Raw genomic sequence first — 21913 nt, 5'->3', positions numbered from 1 at the left:
TGAACTGAACTGAACTGAATAGAATTGTAAATGAGGATGAGAAAGTCAGCAACTTCAGCACGAGCACAGTAGGATTACCATGGCCTCCATCATCTTATGGTTAAGACTAACAGAGGTGACAGCTGAAGACAGGATACAGGATGAACAGTAGAAGAATGAGATGATGATAACCACCTCTGGCCCCCAAACCAACAGCAGTAATGGGGACTGTAGTTCATCCCACTAACTCTCCTCTTGTGAATGACCTCTCTGGGAGAAAGGCCCTTGGTGCTGTAGAAGAGCTGCTCCTTGCAAGTATAAAATGGATCCATATGTCACATAGGGTGAACCGTAGCAGGCATGGGGACATGGCACTCAGATAGCCCTTGGAAAAAGCCTCACTGCCTGGCTGTGGGAAGATGCTGAAATGACAGCCTCTAGCTGTTAACCCTTCCAGGATCTGCCTCATTTTCAAGCTGAGATCACACTTGGAGGGCAACCCTCAGGCAATGACTAGACACAAAAGAGGTACTAAGGGCCTGAACGCTTCACCCAAACTTTAACAAAGAGCCTTTACTCTGGGGCTTTCTGAGGTCCTGGGAGAGTCTTTGTAACTTTGGTATCAAGAGTCTGACCCTCCAGTACTCTTGCCTGGAGAATCCCTTGGACAGAGGAACCTGGTGGGCTACAGTCCACGATGTCATGGAAACAGACACGACTGAGAGACTGACACACACACAAAATTGAGGAGATACTTGATGGTGCAAGGATCCACTTTATCTACTGTCCCATCTCCTGCAGGAAGCAGGATGGGGCAGGCAGCACCTGGGAGGCAGGATGGCTCACCCTCCTCCCCCATCCCTTCTGGAAGTCTTGGGGCCTCAATGCCTGCAACAGCTGGCCTTGGGCAAATAAAAGACTAAGTTGTTTACTGGCAAAAAAAAAAAAAACAGAGTCTGACCCTGGGTCTTCCCAGGTGGTCCAATGGCTGGGACTCTGCGCTCCCAGTGCCGGAGGCCCCGGGTTGATGCCTGGTCAGGGAACTCAGTCCCACATGTTGCAACTAGTTTGTATGCCACAACTAAAAACATCCTGAGTGCTGCAACCAGGAGTGAAGATACCACATGTGGTGATGAAGACCCAGAACAGCCAAATAAATACATAAATATTTAAAAAAAAAAAAAAGAAGAAGAAGAAGAAGATTCTGACCCTGCTTAGTCCTACTTCCTCACTTTTCCTTTCACAGGTGTTACTTTCCCAGAAAACCTTCTCTCTTCTGACCCCTAACTGTCTGCTTCCTGGAGAAGCTAATCTCAGACAAGCCACAACTCTAGATTTCTTGCTTGAGTGCTATTAAATGCACAAGAATGACTTTAAAAGCATAAACTACTTGAAACAAAGTGAAAAGGTGAAACCGTTTTATAGAAATCAGATGTTAACTAGCAGAAAACATTAAACTTACAGAAATTCATTTAAGTCACTAGCATGTGGTATTCCCTTTTGATCATAAAGTGAATCATGAAACAAATTTTGACCTTGTATCTAACTTCATCTTCAGAAAAAGTATGCTATCAATTAATAGATACTTCCAACTCCTATTTTTAAAAACAAATTGAGGGAAAATACTCCAGTTAGAAATAGTGGACAGATGATAAGCTGAAGATTGGTTGGAAAAAGAAAGGTTGGGGACTTGTCCAACTTTTTAAATTTAGTCCCCAATGTACTTGAGGATAAAAGAATATAGGGCCTTCTCCAAAATCACTATGCATACATGCATGCTCAGTCATGTCCAACTCTGTAACCCCATGGACTGTAGCCCGCCAGGCTCCTCTACCCATGGGATTTGCAGGCAAGAATACTGGAGTGGGTTGCCATTTCCTCCTCCAGGGATCTTCCCGACCCAGGGATCGAACCCGGGTCTCCTGCATCTTCTGCACTGACAGGTAAATTCTCCACCACTGAGTCACCTGAAGCCCAAATTACCACAGATATCCTCTCTGTTTCAGCAAGAAAGATCACAGGGATCCCTATATATTTGGCATCTGAGGTGCCTATCAAGCTCCCTTTACAGGAATTCCCAAAGGTGCACCACAAAGTCTCTCAAGAAGATGGCAACAGCCAAGTAGTATAATTCTCAGTTTCTCAAGGGCTACTATTTATGCCCTCTGTGTTTCAGATTCTGCATTCTAGTAAAAATAAGGTCATTATCTCAGAAGCAGTTTAAAGAAGAGCCAATTCATCTCCTAAAAACAAAAACTGGCCCAAAGCTAAGAGGCTGATGATCTTACAAGCTCATCCAGGAGAGTGTTCAAGCTGAGATATAACTACTCAGATATCACTACTACCTAGACCCCAATAATCCAATATTCAACCTGTGTGCAAATAGTCAACATCTTTCTCTCTATCACCCATGGAAATCAACTGAACTTCTCACTACAAATAGAGATTCTCCAGGACTTATGAGGGGAGCTACCTCAGCAAACACCAGCTAAACTAATCCCATCCTTTCTTTCCAACCTTTACAAAAAGTCTCTGCCTTGCAGCTACCCAGCTGGCATGAATCTCAGTGGATGAGGGGTGAGAGATGATGTTTATGTGATAATGAAGCAGAGAGGGCTTTGAAGCAAAGGCTGAGGGAGCTAGGAGAATGCAGAGCCCACCCACCACCACCACTGCCACCACCACCAATCCAGTAAATGTGGAAATGAGTGACCTCTAGCTGGTACAACTTGGGATGGGGGGATGTCTTAGCAAGGGACTAGGCACAAATTAAGACAAAGAGGTAAAGAGGATGATTTGTGAAGAAGGCGAGTTTATCATGAATTGAGGCAAACTGAATTTGTGTCCATCTTCATACCCTTGTCTTCCTCATTGACTCCTGTTGCTGCTGCTGCTGCTGCTAAGTCACTTCAGTCGTGTCCGACTCTGTGCGACCCCATAGATGGCAGCCCACCAGGCTCCCCCGTCCCTGGGATTCTCCAGGCAAGAACACTGGAGTGGGTTGCCATTTCCTTCTCCAATGCATGAAAGTGAAAAGTGAAAGTGAACTTGCTCAGTCGTGTCAGACTCTTCGCGACCCCATGGACTGCAGGGATTTTCCAGGCAAGAGTACTGGAGAGGGGTGCCATTGCCTTCTCCCCATTGACTCCTCCTTGCCCTTTAAAAGTAAATTCAGCTGACATGCCTTAAGAAGAGCCTTCCCTGTTCACATTCAAATCTTGACTTAGTACTGCTTCAGGGTATTGCTGTGAGACCTATGATAGCATGTTATCTTCTGTTGTAACTGCCTTACTAAATTGAGATATAATTCACAAACCATAATATTCAAACTTCCAAGGTACACAATTCAATGGTTCTTAATACACTTACAAAGCTGTACAGTCACCACCAATATCTAATTCCAGAACATTTTATCACTCGAGAAAGACAGCCCATACCCACTGGCAATCGTTCTTCTTTAACTCTTCCTTCCAGCCCTTGACAAAGACAACCACAAATCTACTTTTGTCCTTATGGATCTACCGATTGTGGACACTTTACATAAACGGGACTATATAATTTATAAATATTTTCCCTGCCTCCTTTACTAAATCTAAATCTTTGCTAAATCAAAGTTTATTCATGTCATAGCAGAGAAGAATATTTCACTTCTTTTCAGGACTGAATAATATTCCATTGTTATCTATGTATACCACGTTTTTATCCATTTATCAGTTGACGGACATTTGGATTGCTTCCCTTTTCTTTTTTTGTTTTTTTCTTCTTTCCCTCTTTTGTCCATGCCATGCAGCATGTGGGATCTTAGTTCCCTGACCAGGGTTTGAACCCATACCCCCTGCAGTGAAAGCTCTGAGTTTTAACCACTAAACCACCAGGGAAGTCCTGGAGTTTCTGCCCTTTTCTGGCTGCTATGAATAATCCTGCTATGAACATCGGTGTGTAAGGTTTTCAGTGGACCTAAGTGTTCAGATCCCTTGGATATACACTTAGGAGTGGGGTTACTGGGTCATATGGTAACTATTTGAAGAACCATCAAACTATTTCCCATTGTATACCCCCACCAGCAACACCACCGTCTTTTCTTTATCCAGCCCTCAATCTTCTGGAGGGCAGGGACTAATAAGTCTTCTATAATAGCCCCCACACCTAGCATAACACCTAGTGCAGCACGGTTGTCTGTGAGTATTTGTGAAGTGAACAACTAAGGAATTTGTTTCAACCTTGTGCTTTCTTCCAGCAAAATACTCTCTCCCAATATCTTTAACCAGCCACTTTTATCTATGAAACTATTCTAGGAAAGTGACATACTCTTAGGTGCCAGCAGTTCTTGAAATGAGTGCTCTATGATTGCTAGAGAATAGGGTTGTGATCTGCATAGGGCTGCTTGCCCACACATTAGAGAAGCTAACTAAGATAATCTCATAGTAGAATCACGTGTTTTCAAGTTGGTACCAGTTGGCGGGCAGGCATATGTTCACACATATTTTCAAAGTGATCCTCAGTAAAATAGGTACAGGATATGTTTGGTGTCCAGACTCTGCTGGCCCTGCTGCCAATAACACTACAATGGACCTGGGCAGAGAAGAGAACAAAGTAACTCCCACACAGGGCAAGAGGAAACTTGTGGGGCCCATCCCATATATGGGTAGCCTTTCCTTTCTCCAGGGGATCTTCCCAACCCAGGGATCGAACCCAGGTCTCCCACATTGCAGGTGGATTCTTTACCAGCTAAGCCACAAAGGAAGCCCAAGAATACTGGAGTGGGTAGCCTATATATTCTCCAGCAGATCTTCCTGACCCAGGAATCGAATGGGGGTCTCCTACATTGCAGGCAGATTCTTTACCAGCTGAGCTATCACAGAAGCCCCAAATGAGTGTGGAAACAGATTCATTCTCAGAGTCTCCAAAAAAGAACTCAGTCTAGCCAACACCAGGATTTCAACTTTGTGATACAGAGTGCAGAGAATCCAGCCAAGCCACTGTACTCGGATTTCTGACCTATAGGACGATGAATAAATACATTTGTGTATTGTTCAGCCACTCAGTTTGTAGCAATGTGTTATGACAGCAACAGAAGACTAATATATTACTGAATGTCACCATATTAAATTCCAATATTCTATGGTTCTCAAGTACGAGAACCACTACTTTAATGGAAAGATCCATTAAAATTGCACGTTTCCAGAATGGATTCACAGTCCACTACCAAATGTTATTTTTATAGCAAATCCATGGGAGACTTCTACTCATAATTACTGGGTATTTTTTTAAATGTTAACTAAGAATAATGTGGGCTTCCCTGGTGGCTCAGTGGTAAAAGCTTTGCCTGCCAATGCAAGAGATGTGGGTTCGATCCCTGGGTCGGGAAGATACAGCATTCTTTTTTTGTTTGTTTGTTTTTTAATTGAAGGATAATTGCTTTACAGAATATTGTTGTTTTCTGTCAAACATCAACAAGAATCAGCCATAGGTAGGGAACCTATGGACAGGGGAGCCTGGTGGGCTACGTCTATAGGGTCAGAAGGAGTCAGGCACAACTTAATGACTAAACAACAACAACAGCAAGAATAATATACCAATTTCTAAGTAATTATCTTCTCCAACATTTACAACTTTAGCATTAACTTTTAAAAAGAAAATAATTACTTGTCAAAGCTTTTTCAAACTGTCTTACTTGTTTATTCACTTTAGATGTATGTCTCTTTCCTAATACATTTAATGTATTTTATTAAATTCACATTTCATATAACCAGGTATGAGTCACATTAACAAAAGCCAGTGATTGTTAATACAATTCAGTGAATCAGTGTTTACAAAAACATGAGAATGTAAATGAAGCCAAAGATTTACAGGCCTCAAAAGTACAAAAGCAAAAATCACTCATAGTTTTTGTGTAAAGCCAATTATATAGAATTGTGTTTTAATAGGACTTTATTGGTATGATGACCATATTTCAGTATCGATATTTTCTAAATTAGTAGCTCACAGTTGCTTGTGGCTTTCTTGCAACCATACCACAGTTCCTCCAATCCCTGATCTGCACAACACATGCTTAGAATATTCCAAGTTCTACCAGTTCCAACCAGTGCTTCTAAATTACCACAATGCCAACAAAACTGGATTTTTTTCACAGACTCTACAATGTAATATAAAATCATTTTGGAGCATGGACACTTACTTTTTCTGAGTTCTTTCAGCCAACCTTGCAATCTCTATAGCTGCCTTCCTTGCTTCAAAATCTTCTCTTTTCACCACCTCTCCAGTACCTCGGTAGCCTAGCTCCACCAACTGGCGGGCCAGACCTTCATCCTGAAAAGAAGAGCAATTTTGTTAGGTTTGTGGATGAATGAGACATTTTATCAATGTATACTGAATAACTGTTTCAAATGAAAAAGCAAATGTGTTATAAATATGAGACAAGATATGTTAGACATGAAAAGTTAGAATTCTTTCCAACAATAATTTTATAAACATCTAATTTGTCATCCCTTTCCCAGAGATGTAAGATGGGGAAAAAAAATAATAATAACATCACACACTAAATTTTCTCTAAGGGATTGGAAGACAAAAGTCTGTTATGTTTTCAATCAATTTATGAGAAGAGCTGTAGATAATTAATAAAGTATCCTTAAAACAATAAAACTGAGAGACAATAGTATTTATACAAGAAAGGCTTTATAAAAAGCAATTGCACAAAAAAAGAAAACTGGGTTGCTTTCAGAAAGTTCAATACTTCAGAGAGTTACTTCGTTGAAGTCAATTAACTGATGACACAGGGCATTATAACTTCAAATACAAAGCAAAGAGCAGATGAATTTCCTATTTGAGTAGAAGGATATTGTTTCCATATAATGTCAGTACCAATAAAAACAGAGAAGCAGAAACCCAAGATGACCACAGAAAGCTTCAAACTGAAAAAATATATATATATTTCCCTACAATTCTCTGGACCTCTTATATTTCAGTTATTTTAAAAATTGTCACACACATTTCTGTTACTTGCATAGCGTATTCAAAAGAGACCAGCATCTCCCCATTGAAGAGGTGACATTTTACCAGAAGTTACAAAGGCTTAAGTATTACTTGCGTGTGCATGCACACTAAGTCGCTTCAGTTGTGTCCGACTCTGTGTGACCCTATTGACACTAGCCCACCAGGCTCCTCTGTCCATGGAATTTTCCCAGCAAGAATTCTGGAGTGGTTGTCATGCCCTCCTCTAGGGGATCTTCTGGAGGCAGGGACCAAACCCATGTCTCACATCTCCCGTATTAACAGACGGGTTCTTTACCACTAGGGCCACCTAAGAAACCCCTAAGTATGATATAACAGTACGTATATTAACAGTTTACATTATCCCTTATATTACCATCTTAATTAAACAGAAAATGTCTGTAATATTATGAAAATAGCATTTATTTTATTGTTACAGACCCTCACTTAATACAGCACTGCTGAATGCAAGAACTGTCTCAGTTCAGTTCAGTTAAGTCGCTCAATTGTGTCCTACTCTTTGTGACCCCATGAACCGCAGCACGCCAGGCTTCTCTGTCCACCACCAACTGCCGGAGTCCACCCAAACCCATGTCCATTGAGTCAGTGATGTCATCCAACCATCTCATCCTCTGTTGTCCCCTTCTCCTGTCCTCAATCTTTCCAGCATCAGGGTCTTTTCAAATGAGTCAGCTCTTCGCATCAGGTGGCCAAAGTACTGGAGTTTCAGCTTCAACATTAGTCCTACCAAGGAACACCCAGGACTGATCTCCTTTAGGATGGACTGGTTGGATCTCCTTGCAATCCAAGGGACTCTCAAGAGTCTTCTCCAACACCACAGTTCAAAAGCATCCATTCTTTGGCGCTCAGCCTTCTTCACAGTCCAACTCTCACATCCATACATGACTACTGGAAAAACCATAGCCTTGACTAGAAGGACCTTTGTTGACAAAGTAATGTCTCTGCTTTTTAATATGCTGTCTAGGTTGGTCATAACTTTTCTTTCAAGGAGTAAGTGTCTTTTAATTTCATGGCTGCAATCACCATCTGCAGTGATTTTGGAGCCCAAAAAAATAAAGTCAGCCACTGTTTCCACTGTTTCCCTATCTATTTGCCATGAAGTGATGGGACCAGATGCCATGATCTTAGTTTTCTGAATGTTGAGTTGTAAGCCAGCTTTTACACTCTCCTCTTTCACTTTCATCAAGAGGCTCTTTAGTTCTTCTTCACTTTCTGTCTAGCAGAATTAAAATGAGAAAACTTAATTCATGGTTAATAATCTATTCAACCCACAGTGGCTATTTTAAAGTTCACACTACCCAAACAAAATAAAAAATTCAGGTACTATCAACGTGGAAAACCTGACTACTTTGCTTTGCTAAACACTAAAAGCAAATACTGAAACCTGGGTAGCAATATGGGTACATTTGCCAAGTGAAGACAATGCAAAGCAGCAGGGCTTGCCAGGACTCTTTCTTGACTTGTTCCCCTGCTCACTATACTCTCTATCCCAGGCTACGTTCCTCTGAACCACAAAACTGAGCAAATGCCTCCACCTAGTGGAGTGAACATTTAATAGAAAAGGGATGCAAGATTTTGAGTTTGATTTACAAAAAATGAGATGACTTGAGTATAAATTTTCTTAAATACATTACTAAAAGTGAGCTCAGGGGAAGAATTCACAGCTGAGCTCTGTGAGACTGTGGAGTTCTTCTAGCAGCAAAACATAAGTTGCCTGTGGTCAACAGAGCATTTTATATAATAAAGACCATTAAAAAGTGGTTGTATTGACTAGCTCTTCTTTTTCTTATACCTCTTTCTGCTCTATACCACAGTGTGCTATGGAACTAACCAGCCAGGTATAAGGAACCATGGTTCATCACACATAACTCATCAGTGATTGAATTAAACCCAACCCAACCACACTATTAACTTTGCATATGGACTGAATTATCGTTGTGTACCCTACCAGAGCCACACTGAATCATTTGGATAGTTCTGTGCTCATTGACACTAATATGTTGTTGTTCAGTCACTAAATCATGTCTGACTCTTTATGACCCCACGGACTGCAGCATGCCAGGCTTCTCTGTCCTTCACTATCTCCTGGAGATTACTCAAACTCATGTCCATTGAGTCAGTGATGCTATCCAACCATCTCCTCAGTCATCTCCTTCTCCTCCTGCCTTAAATCTTGCCCAGCATCAGGGTCTTTTCCAATAAGCCAGCTGTTCGCATCAGGTGGCAAGAGTACTGGAGCTTCAGCTTCAGCATCAGTCCTTCTGATGAATATTCAGTGTTGATTTCCTTTAGGACTGACTGGTTCCATCTCCTTGCAGGACTCTCTAGAGTCTTCTCCAGCACCACAGTCTGAAGGCGTCAATTCTTTGGTGCTCAGCCTTCTTTGTATTGTAACAAATGACAAGATCAAGTAGAAAGTTGAAGTTGTTTCCCCACTTAACCATAATCATGTTCTAACTGGTGGAGTCATAGGTCATGTCTCTACTTTAAATGGTTAATCATCTTTAAATAACTTATCTTTAAAGCAACAGAAATAAAATCGTTTTATTCATTCACATATTCATTCATTCATTTGCATTTCTGGTGATTTTCAGTCTTTTGTATAGATCCAAGTTTCTTACAGATACACGATTTTTCTTCTACCTCAAAAACTTTAACAATTCTTGTAGGAAAGGCCTACTAAGGGATTTCCCTGGTGGTGCAGGGGCTGAGACACCATGCTCCCACTGCAGGGAGCCCAAGTTCGAACCCTGGTCAGGGAACTAGATCCCACATGCTGCAACTTAGGTGTTCACATACCACAACTTGTTGAGTTCACATGTCCTTGTGTTGCAGTTAAGACCTGGCACAGCCAAATAAATAAAATAAATATTTTTTAACAGGCCTGCTAGATGAATGGATAAGAAAGCTGTGGTACATATACATAATGGAGTATTACTCAGCCATTAAAAAGAATACATTTGAATCAGTTCTAATGAGGTGGATGAAACTGGAGCCGATTATACAGAGTGAAGTAAGCCAGAAAGAAAAACACCAATACAGTATACTAACACATATATATGGAATTTAGAAAGATGGTAATGATAACCCTGTATGCGAGAGAGCAAAAGAGACAGATGTATAGAACAAGTCTTTTGGACTCTGTGAGAGAGGGAGAGGGTGGGATGATTTGGGAGAATGGCATTGAAACATGTATAATATCATATAAGAAACGAATCGCCAGTCCAGGTTTGATACAGGATACAGGATGCTTGGGGCTGGTGTACTGGGATGACTCAGAGGGATAGTACAGGGAGGGAGGTGGGAGAGGGGTTCAGGATTGGGAACACGTGTACACCCGTGGCAGATTCATGTTGATGTATGCCAAATCCAATACAATATTGTAAAGTAATTAGCCTCCAACTAAAATAAATAAATTTAAATTAAAAAAAAATAATAACAGGCCTGCTAACAACAAGTTATCTTGGCTTTTTATTTTTTACTAAAGAAAATATTTATTTCACCTTAATTTTTTCTTCAAGGTTTACTAAGATATAATTGACATACAGCAGTATATAAGTTCAAGGTGTACAGTATAATGATTTGATTTATAGACATCATGAAATGATTACGGCAGTAAGTTTAGTTCACATCTATCTCATACAGATACTAAATTAAAGAAATAGAAAAATACATACATTTTTTTCCCTTGGGATGAGATCTCTTAGGATTTACTCTCAATAACTTTCAAAAATGACATAAAGCAGCATTAATTATATTTGTCAGGTTGTACATTATATCCCTAGTACTTATTCATCTTATAATTGCAAGTCTGTATCTTTGCACTGCCTTCATTTAATTCCCCCTCCCTCCACCCTCCTCAATCTCTGGTAACCACAAATCTGATCTCTTTTTCTAAGAGTATGTTTGTTTGTTTGTTTTAAAGTACATTGACCTACAACACTGTTAATTCCAGTTACACAGCAAGGAGAGTTCACAGTCCTATCAAATAATAACCATGATATCTAATTAACAAATATCTCACCATATAAAGATATTACATAGTTATTGACTCTATTCCCCACACGGTACATTTCATACCCATGACTCACACACTTCTGTGCACCGGGAAGTCTTTATCTCTTAATATCCCTCCTCTATTTCTCTCCTCCCTGTAATTCATTCCCATTTGGCAATCACCTGTTTGTCCTCTGTATCTATCACTCTACTTATGTTTTGTTAAATATAGCTGTTCATTTGTTTTCTTTTCTAGATTCTACATATAAGTGAGATCGTGGAGTATTTGTCTCTGTCTGATTTATTGCATTTAGCATAATGCCCTCTAGGTCCATCCACGTTGGCAGAAATGGCAGGATTTCATTCTTTTTATGGCTGAGTAATATTCTATTGTAACCACATCTTTTTTATGCATTCACCAGTTGATGGCACTTAGGTGTTTCCATATCTTGACTAATATGAATAATAATGCAATGAACACAGGGGTGCCTATGTCTTTTTGAATTAATATTTTCATTTTCTTTGGAATAGAATTGCTGGATCATATGGTAGCTCTAGTTTTAAATTCTTGAGTCTCCATACTCTCTCCCACAGTGACTGCAGCAATTTACATGCTCTTCAACTGTGCATGAAGTTTCCCTTTTCTCAACATCCTCATCAATATTTGTTATCTGTTGTCTTTGATAACAGCCATTCTGAGATTTGTGAGGTGTTACCTTGTGGGTTTGATATGCATTTCCCTGATGACTAGCCAGGCTTCAGCAATACATGAACTGTGAACTTACAGGTGTTCAAGCTGGTTTTAGAAAAGGCAGAGGAACAAGAGATCAAATTGCCAACATCCACCAGATCAATGAAAAAGCAAGAAAGTTCCAGAAAAACATCTATTTCTGCTTTATTGACTATGCCAAAGCCTTTTACTATGTAGATCACAATAAACTGTGGAAAATTCTGAAAGAGATGGGAATACCAGACCACCTGACCTGCCTCTTGAGAAACCTGTATCCAGGTCAGGAAGCAACAGTTAGAACTGGACATGGAACAGCAGACTGGTTCCAAATAGGAAAAGGAGTATGTCAAGGCTGTATATTGTCACCCTGCTTATTTAACTTATATGCAGAGTACATCATGAGAAATGCTGGGCTGGATGAAGCACAAACTGGAATCAAGATTGCCAGGAGAAACATCAATAACCTCAGATATGCAGATGACACCACTCTTATGGCAGAAAGTGAAGAGGAACTAAAGAGCTTCTTGATGAAAGTGAAAGAGGAGAGTGAAAAAGTTGGCTTAAAGCTCAACATTCAGAAAAACAAGATCATGGCATCTGGTCTCATCACTTCATGGCAAATAGATGGGGAAACAGTGGCTGACTTTATTTTGGGGGGGCTCCAAAATCACTGCAGACGGTGACTGCAGCCATGAAATTAAAAGACGCTTCCTCCTTGGAAGGAAAGTTATGACCAACCTAGACAACATATTAAAAAGCAGAGACATTACTTTGTCAACAAAGGTCCTTCTAGTCAAGGCTATGGTTTTTCCAGTAGTCATGTATGGATGTGAGAGTTGGACTATAAAGAAAGCTGAGCACAGAAGAATTGATGAGCTTTTGAACTGTGGTGTTAGAGAAGACTCTTGAGAGTCTCTTGGACTGCAAGGATATCAGTTCTGAATATTCACTGGAGGGAACGATCCTGAAGCTGAAACTCCAATACTTTGGCCACCTGATGCGAAGAGCTGACTCATTTGAAAAGACTCTGATGCTGGGAAAGATTGAGGGAAGGAGGAGAAGGGGACAACAGAGGATGAGATGGTTGGATGGCATCACCAATTTAATGGACATGAGTTTGGGTAAACTCCGGGAGTTGGTGATAGACAGGGAGGCCTGGCATGCTGTGGTTCATGGGGTCGCAAAGAGTCGGACATGACTGAGAGACTGATCTGAACTGAACTGATGACTAGTGACACTGAGCAACTTTTCATACATCTGCTGGCCATTTGTGTATCTTCTGTGGAAAAATATCTATTCTGATTATCTCTCATTTCTTTAATCACCTTGTTTGGGTTTTTCTGATGTAGAGTTGTATGAGTTCTTTGTATATTTTGGGTATTAACCCCTTCTCAAATGTATCATCTGCAAATATCTTCTCCCATTTACTAAGTGGCCTTTTGTTTTGTTGATAGTTTCTTTTGCTATGCAAAAGCCTTTTAATGTGATGTAGTACCATTTGTCTATTTTTGTTTTTGTTTTCCTTGTCTGGGCAGATATATCCAGAAATGTATTTCCCAGACCAATGTAAAAGAATGTACAGGCTACGCTTTCTTCTAGAAGTTTCATAGTTTCAAGTCTTGCATTTAAGTCTTTAATCCCTTTTGAATTTATTTTTGTACATAGTATAAGAAAGTACTCCAGTTTGACCTTTTTACACACAGCTATCCAGTTTTCCCAAAAGCATTTATTGAAGAGGCTGTCTTTCCCATTGTATATTCTTGTCTTCTTTGTCATAGACTAATTGCCCACTAAAGTCTGGGTTCATTTCTGGACTCACTCTTCTGTTCTATTGATCTGTATCTGCTTTTGTGCCAATACTATATTATTTTGATTACCATAGCCTTGCAGTATAATTTTAAATCCAGTTCTTTCAATATTAAGATTACTTTAGATATTTGATGTCTCCTGTGTTTCCATAAAATTTTAGAATTTGTGCTAGTTCTATGAAAAATCCCACTGGTATTTTAATAGGGATTGCATTGAATCTGTAGATTGTCTTGGGTAGTAGAGTCATTTTAACAATATTAATTCCTCCAATCAATGAGCACTGTATATCTTTCCATCTGTTTGCATTGTCTTAGTTTCCTTCATCAGTGTCTTATGGTTTTCCAAGTACAGGTAATCTATCTCCTTAGTTAAATTCATTCTTAAGTATTCTGTTCTGTTTGATGCAGTTACAAACAGGATTGTTTTTTTCAGTTTCCTTTTCAGATAGTTCACAGTTAGCATATGGGAAAGCAACAGGTTCTGCATATTAATTTTGTATACTGCAACTTTACTAAATCGTATGATGAGTTCTTGTAATTTTTTGATAGTGTCTGAGGATTTATTGGGGCTTCCCTGATAGCTCAGATGATAAAGAATCCACCTGCAATGCTTCTTTGGTGGCTCAGACATTAAAGAATCTGCCTGCAATGCAGAAGACCTAGGTTCAATCCCTGGATTGGGAAGATCCCCTGGAGAAGAAAATGGCAACCCACTCCAGTTTTCTTGCCTAGAAAATTCCATGCACAGAGGAGCCTAGAAAGCTGCAGTCCATGGGGTTGCAAAGAGCTGGACACGACTAAGTGACGAACACTTAGGATTTACTATGTACAGTATCATATCACCTGCAAAGAGTGGTGGTTTTACTTCTTCCTCTCCAATTTGTATTCTTTTTTTTTTTTCCAATTTGTATTCTTTTTGTTTCTTTTTCTTCTCTAATCACTATGACCAGGATTTACAATATTATGTTGAACAAAAGTGGCAAGTGTGGGCATCCTTCTCTTATTCTTGACCTTAGATAAAATGCTGTCAACTTTCTACTGTTAAGTATGATGATAGCTGTGGGTTTGTCATATATAGCCGTTATTATTTTGATGTATGTTTCCTTTACACCCAGTTTATTGAAAGTCTTTATCAGAAATGGATACTGAATACTGTCAACGCTTTTTACTACATCTATTGAAATGATCATATCATTTTCATTCAGCAATCTGTTAATAACATCATATTAACAAATTGCTGAATGAAATTTGATTAGTGAATATTAAGCTACTTTGATTGATTAGTGAATATTGAGCCATCCTTGTATCCCTAGAATAAATCCCATTTGACCATGGTGTATGATCCTTTTAATGTATTATTGAATTCAGTTTGCTAACATTTTGTTGAGGATTTTCGAGGATATTGATCTACGATTTCCTTTTCTGTGTGTGATATCTTTGTCCAGTTTTGCCATCTGGGTGATGTTGGCTTTGCAGAGTGAGTTTGGAAGCATTACTTCTGCTTTAATTTTTTGAAGTGTCGAAAGGGATAGGAGTAAACTCTTCTCCAAATGCTTGGTAGAATTCACCTGAGAAGCTATCTGCTCCTGGACTTTGTTTGCTGAGAGTTAGTTTATTACTGATTCAACTTCATTACTGGTAATTGGTCTGTTCATATTTTCTATTTCTTCCTGGTTCAGACGTGAGAGAGTGTACATTTCTAGGAATCTGTCCATTTCTACAGGGTTGTCCATTTTATTGTCATACAGTTGTTCAGAGTAGTCTCTTAAACAGTCCTTTGTATTTCTGTGGTATCAATTATAACATTTCCTTTTTTACTTTTGATTTTATTTGTTTGGGCCTTCTCTCTTTTTTACTTGATAAGACTGGGTAAAAGTTTATCAACTGTATTTATCTTTCAAAGAAATAACTTACGTTCACTGATCTTTTCTGTTGTCTTTCTAGTCTCTATTCACGACTTTTTTGCTCTGGTCTTTATGGTTCCTTTGTTTCTACTCAGTTCAGGTTTTGTTTGCTTGTCTTTTTCTAGTTCCTTTAGGTGCAAGTCTAGGTTGCTTATTTGAGATTTTTCTTGTTTCCTAAAAAGCTTCTTTCATTATCTTTTACCCTCTTGGGCCACTTCCCTGGTGGCTCAGAGGTTAAAGCGTCTGCCACTTCCCTCTTAGAACTGCCTTTGCTTTCATCCCCTAGATTTTGGATTGTTGGTCTTCTCTTTTATCTTTTTCAGGAACTTGTTGTTTTCTCTTTGATTTCTTCAGTTATTTCACTTGATTTTTGAAAGGCATTTTTGCTGGATTAGTGTTACAGGTTGACTTTTTAACCTTTCAGCACTTTAGAGAATGTTATCCCATTATACCATGGCTTGTATTATTTCTGATGAGAAGTGCAATCTTTTTTGTCCTATGATAAACCATACTACTTAAGAATAGTATTTAGCAGTCTCTGATCTATTATTTCTTATTATATTCCTAGATTCATTTCTCACTCAGTAAGTAAAATTAGTCTTTAGCTTTCCATTTTGTGTATCATTTTCTGGATTGATGTCAGGACTATACAAATCCTATAAATAATTTAAGAAAATTACATGCTTTTCTTTTTATTAATTTTTAATTATGTAAGTTACACTTTAATTCATTCTTCTTGTGAAAAGTAAAATGTGGCAGATACAGTGAATCTATATTCTGTCAACTTAGCTAAGCTAAGTTAGAGCTTTGTTTCCATAACTTTCCTTCCTTAGTTAGTTACAGGTTGGTTGGACCACAAGAGACATTTGCGGTAGATGTGGATGATAGAAGAAGAGCAACCATATTGTTCTAGTTCTTACAGGATCTTCTCCTTTACCTCCTCCAACTCCTGGGTCAGGTGTATGAGCATGTTTATCTCTGTGACTAAAGATATTAGCTTCTGCAGATCTCCTCCTACCATCAAAGTTGGAAGTGTAGAAAGGGTGACAGCCTGATCCAAGTTCCAGTTTGTCCTTATGAATTCTAGTGCACTTTTACAGGTCCATTTCCTCTTGTTTCCTCCACTTCTCATGTAACTTTACTTCCTGGCTGTCTGTCCTAATGACTTCAAGTTCCAGACACTAAAGAAACAGCCCCTCATCAACCATTTAAACAGTTCTCATAATGGTGTAGGGGAAAATCTCCATAAAAAAGTAAACATACATGACACACACAAATTTGCATCTGTGTGTGTGTGTGTGCGTGTGCATGTTCTGCTTCTCTTAGTGAACCCTGAATGAGTCACAGTTGGCCACTGGCAATGATTCCAGAGGAATGGAAATTTAAAGGACAGATTGAATGCTTCTAGGTTACCTAGAATTGGTTCTCTGACCTTATTAAAGGTATTACAAGCCCTCTTTACAGTAGAAAATATTATGCTGTTGTCAGTGAAGTGCAGAGGCCAAGTTTTAATTTATCAACTTTACAGACTTGCAATGAACTCAGGGCTTTGGGTAACCAAGTGTTTTTTGCCGGAGTATAATTTAGTGGCAATAAGAAAAATAATGGCATTGGTTGCTTCTAAGTGTGCTGAACACTATGGGAAAAGAAAATGAAAAGCCCAAGTCTTAGGGATTAGCCAGCCACTTGGTAGCAGGTTAGTTACACATGACTACCTCCATCATGAAAGGGAAAAACATTTGATATAGTTTCGTGATATTTAAAAGCTTTTTTCCAAGAGAAAAAAATACTCCATAGGTCATTAGATAGCGGAGCAGACTTAAGACTATAGCCAGAAGAGGCAACCCCATTACTACCAAATGTATCTGTTCCTATCAGATTGCATTGTTGACCTTTCCAGAGTTGAAGGGGCCAATGTGGTCAATTTGCCACCAAGTGGTTGGTTGGTTCCCTTGAGAAATGGTGCTATATTGTAGGTAGTCAACTTGGTTGCTGACAGTCAAATGCCTGTCATTTGAGTTGGATGTTCAGCTACATCAGCCTTTGCAAGAGGGCACCCATGCTACTGGGCCCATGTGTAGCCTCCATCTTCCTCCATGTCCCCATTATGCCAGCAGTAAAGTGGCCAGTGAAAGAAGTTGGCTGACAACAAATGGCTTAACTAATATCAAATTTAAAAGTAAATTTCTTTACCTTTCCCCCAAACATAGTCATCATTTTCCATTTTGGAGACATTTGAAATTATGATTAATATAACACAAAGTATTAATTTCTCACTCCTAATCAACATCAATGAGTTTCATTGCTAACTCACATGATAAACTCTGCCTTAAAAAAATCGAAAACTTTCTTAACAATATTAAGCTTAAGCTTGGCAATTGTGCACATGTTCTACAAAGATAATTATATCCTGTTGGGATATTTATTATCTATACTTCATTATTATTTATTTAGATATTCAAAAATTTAGATTCAAACATTGTTTGGCACCACTACTTTTTGCCCCTCATTTATTTCAGTGAGTTCCATTACAAGGCATAAAACTGAACCTTCATGATTTTAATTTTATATTATCTGTATAAAATATTAAAAGCTTGATTTTGAAGTCAGAAAATATGTTGGAAATACCACCTGGCTTTTTTTCAACACATAATTCCAGAAAGATCAAATTTTCTGCACAAGGTCACACAATTTGTTCATGGAAAAGATAGGACTAAAGTGAGATGTTTCTACTTCCTTAAAATTATGTTCCTGGACTTCCCTGGTGGCACAGTGGGTAAGAGTCCGCCTGCCAATGCAGGGGACACAGGTTCCATCCCTGGCTGGGAAGGTTCCACAGGCCTCAGAGCAACTAACCCCATGGGCCACAACTACTTAGCCTGTGCTCTAGAGCCCTCCAGCTAAAACTACTGAGCCCATGAGCCACAACTAGTGAAGCCTGGAAGCTCTAGGGAGGCAGGTCAGGTGGTCTGGTATTCCCATCTCTTTCAGAATTTTCCACAGTTTCTTGTGATCCACACAGTCAAAGGCTTTGGCATAGTCAATAAAGCAGAAGTAGATGTTTTTCTGGAACTCTCTTGCTTTTTCGATGATCCAACGGATGTTGGCAATTTGATCTCTGGTTCCTCTTGCCTTTTCTAAAGCCAGCTTGAACATCTGGAAGTTCACAGTTCACGTATTGTTGAAGCCTGGCTTGGAGAATTTTGAGCATTACTTTGCTAGCATTGAGACGAGAGCAATTGTGCAGTAGTTCGAACAATGGGCTGGTTCCAAACTGGGAAAGGATCATGACAAGGCTGTATATTGTCACCCTGCTTATTTAACTTATATGCAGAGCACATCATGCAAAATGCTGGGCTGGATGAAGCACAAGCTGGAATCAAGACTTCCGGGAAAAATATCAATAACCTCAGATATGCAGATGACACCACCCTTATGGCAGAAAGCAAAGAAGAACTGAAGAGCCTCTTGATGAAAGTGAAAGAGGAGAGTGAAAAAGTTGGCTTACAACTCAACATTCAAAAAACTAAGATCATGGCATCTGGTCCATCACTTCATGGCAAATAGATGGGGAAACAGTGAGAGACTTTATTTTGGGGGGCTCCAAGATCACTGCAGATGGTGACTGCAGCCATGAAATTAAAAGCCGCTTGCTCCTTGGAAGAAAAGCTATGACCAACCTAGACAGCATATTAAAAAGCAGAGATATTACTTTGCCAATAAAGGTCTGTCTAGTCAAACCTATGGTTTTTCTAGTAGTCATGTATGGATGTGGGAGTTGGACTATAAAGAAAGCTGAGTGCCGAAGAATTGATGTTTTTGAACTGTGGTGTTGGAGAAGACTCTTGAGAGTCCCTTGGACTGCAAGGAGATCAAGTCAGTCAATTCTAAAGGAAATCAATCCTGAATATTCATTGGAAGGACTGATGCTGAAGCTGAAGCTTCAATACTTTGGCCACCTAACGAGAACTGACTCATTGGAAAAGATCCTGATGCTGAGAAAAATTAAAGGCAGGAGGAGAAGGAGATGACAGAGGCTGAAATGGTTGGATGGCATCACTGACTCCATGGACATGAGTTTGAGCAAGCTCCAGGAGTTGGTGATAAACAGAGAAGCCTGGCGTGCTGCAGTCCATGGGGTTGCAGAGAGTCGGACATGACTGAGCGACTGATCTGAACTGAAGCTCCAGGGACCACAAACCACAAGTACTGAGGGCCTGTGCAGCAACCACTTAAGCCCTCACAGCTGAAGCCTGTGCTCCCACAACAAGAAAAGCCACGGCAATAAGAAGCCCAGGAACAGCAATGAGAAGCCCAAGAACCACAACTAGAGAAAGCTAGAGTGCAGCAACAAAGACCCAGTGCAGCCAAGGATAAACAATAAATGAAAGCATTGTGTACATGTCGAATATACTGTATTAAAAAAAATTATGTCTCTATGTAGCACATGACTGTGTTTTGGAGAAGCACTTTTCAGACCTTGGAATCCCCACTGAAGTAAAATCTAACTTTTAATACGATCATTTTGGACTCCAAATCCAAAAATTTCAATCCACTAAAAGACAGAATTACTGTTGTGGTGAATTAGTATTTGTGGAGTTCACTGCAAGATACACATCCTTCTCAGACTCAGATGTGGAGTGGACCCACATAGCAGTGCTTGCTCTCTCTGGCCTAAATATGGGGCAACTTGGGGTTCTGGGGTCTGGCTCCACAACAGCAGAATTTCCAAGTCAGTGTCCATTTAGTCGGCCTGGTCTGGGGACTATATCAGGGCAAGGGGACGTTCAGTCCATATCCTGCTTCTCAGGGCCCGCAGCCCATTATTCCCCGCCCCCACCCCTCATCCTGATTCTCCTCCAGGAGGCCAAGCACTTTATCCTTCTGCCCTCCTCCCAGCCCCCGACTTGCTCCCCACCCATCCCCAACACCTTTAAGAAGCCAGAGGAGGACTGTAGCCAATCCCAATTACGTCCGATTTTGCTGTGTTGCAGGCTTTTTTTAACTGTCAACAATAGTTGTGCTCCATCAACTCGGTAAACAGGAGTCAGCTTATGCCTGCACTTAGAGGGAGCTGTAACGTGTACCTGTAATTAAAGCGCTTTCTGAACCAACTAGCTGGGGGTGACAGTTCAGGGAACCAAATGCCTAGTAGAACACCAGATACACCTGGAAGGATACTGCCTTTTGTTCTTTGGTACAAACTGGCAAAAAGAAACAGGGCGTCAGACCTGAACTGCAGCCCCCAGAAGGGTCTCCGCGGGTCTCCGAATCCAGCCCGGCAGCTCGCAAAGGCAGGACTTTGGAAGCGGAGCGGCCGGGAGGCGGCGAGGGCGGCGCTGGGCAGACAACGAGGTTCCGCGGCGCGTGTGGTGCGCGTGCGCACGGGCACGGGTCTGCGCGGCGTCACGGACACAAGGGGCCGGGGTGCCGCGCAGACCAAGGTAGCGGGAGCGGGGGGGCGCGGTGGGGTAGGGACACGGACACGGCGGCACTCCACCGCCGTGGCTTTGGAGCCGCGGTCGGGCAACAGCCGCGCCTGCAGTCCCTACGCCTCACCGCCAGGGGGCGAACACCCCCACGACCCCGGGGCTCAGGATCGTGCTCGGACCCAGGGAACGCAAAGGCGGTGGCCACCCTACTGGGCGGCCGCCCTTACCTCCAGGTAGTACAAGTCCAGGGTGGTGATCTGCGAGTCCAGGAAATCTTCGTAGGTGTTGAACTGCGTGACTATATTGTCCACGGTAGTCGACGCTTCGTCCTGATCCATCGCGGTTGCCGTGACCGAAGCGTCCCTAGCTACGGAAGCCCGGGGGCAGGGTCAGAAGATTCCACCCACTCTGTCCCTTCCAATCAGTTAGAAACCGGTGCTGACTTTAGGGCGTTAATCCCACCCCCGTGTCTAGTTAGGGTTTCAGGTTCCCGCCTCACTCCTAGGAACGCTGTCTCAAATTACCCTCCCCAAGTTCAGGTCTGACGACTTCAGTAGCCTCGCACTTAGATAAAAATGAGTAGCCTTGGAAGAGAGGCAATTGCAATCCAAAATTTAAAAGGCTGAAACTCCTCCCAGGATATGTAGACAAAATACTACAGATCAGAGCTTCTAGTCTCATTCTAAAACAATGCTGTGAAGGACCAAATTATTTTGCAGAATGTCTCAAAACAAACTTCTGGAAATGGACTTGTGAATAAATCGATTAACAAAAGAAACATTAACAACATTTTCAAATTATTGTTGTTATTTAGTTGCTAAGTCAGTCCGACTCTTTTTCGAGACCCCACGGACTGTAGCTTTGCCAGGCTCCTCTGTCCATGGGATTTCGGGGGCAAGAATACCGGAGTGGGGTGCCATTCCCTTCGCCAGGGGATCCTCCCGACCCAGGGATCGAACCCACGCCTCTTACATCTCCTGTATTGGCAGGAGGATTCTTTACCACTGGGCCACGTATTTTTAAGTTATTGCTAATATTTGGATATGAGAAAGA

General features: G+C 40.8%; 1 protein-coding gene across 1 annotated transcript in view; it reads right to left on the bottom strand.

The window, feature by feature from the left end:
• CFAP299 (cilia and flagella associated protein 299) overlaps positions 1 to 21209 on the bottom strand; it is a 700195-nt gene extending 678986 nt beyond the window's left edge. Inside the window, exons 1-2 of the mRNA XM_040237181.1 lie at positions 21088 to 21209; positions 6158 to 6288 (exon numbers count right to left, since the gene is read on the bottom strand). Of these exons, the coding sequence (XP_040093115.1) occupies positions 6158 to 6288; positions 21088 to 21198 (242 nt within the window). The 5' untranslated portion in view covers positions 21199 to 21209. The remainder of the gene's footprint in view (positions 1 to 6157; positions 6289 to 21087) is intronic.
• Positions 21210 to 21913: the final 704 nt, after the last annotated feature.

This window comes from Oryx dammah, unplaced genomic scaffold, assembly GCF_014754425.2.
Source record: "Oryx dammah isolate SB20612 unplaced genomic scaffold, SCBI_Odam_1.1 HiC_scaffold_3, whole genome shotgun sequence".
Lineage (NCBI taxonomy): Eukaryota > Metazoa > Chordata > Mammalia > Artiodactyla > Bovidae > Oryx > Oryx dammah.
Note: the sequence above shows the minus strand (reverse complement) of the source record. Positions and strands in the feature narration are given on the sequence as shown.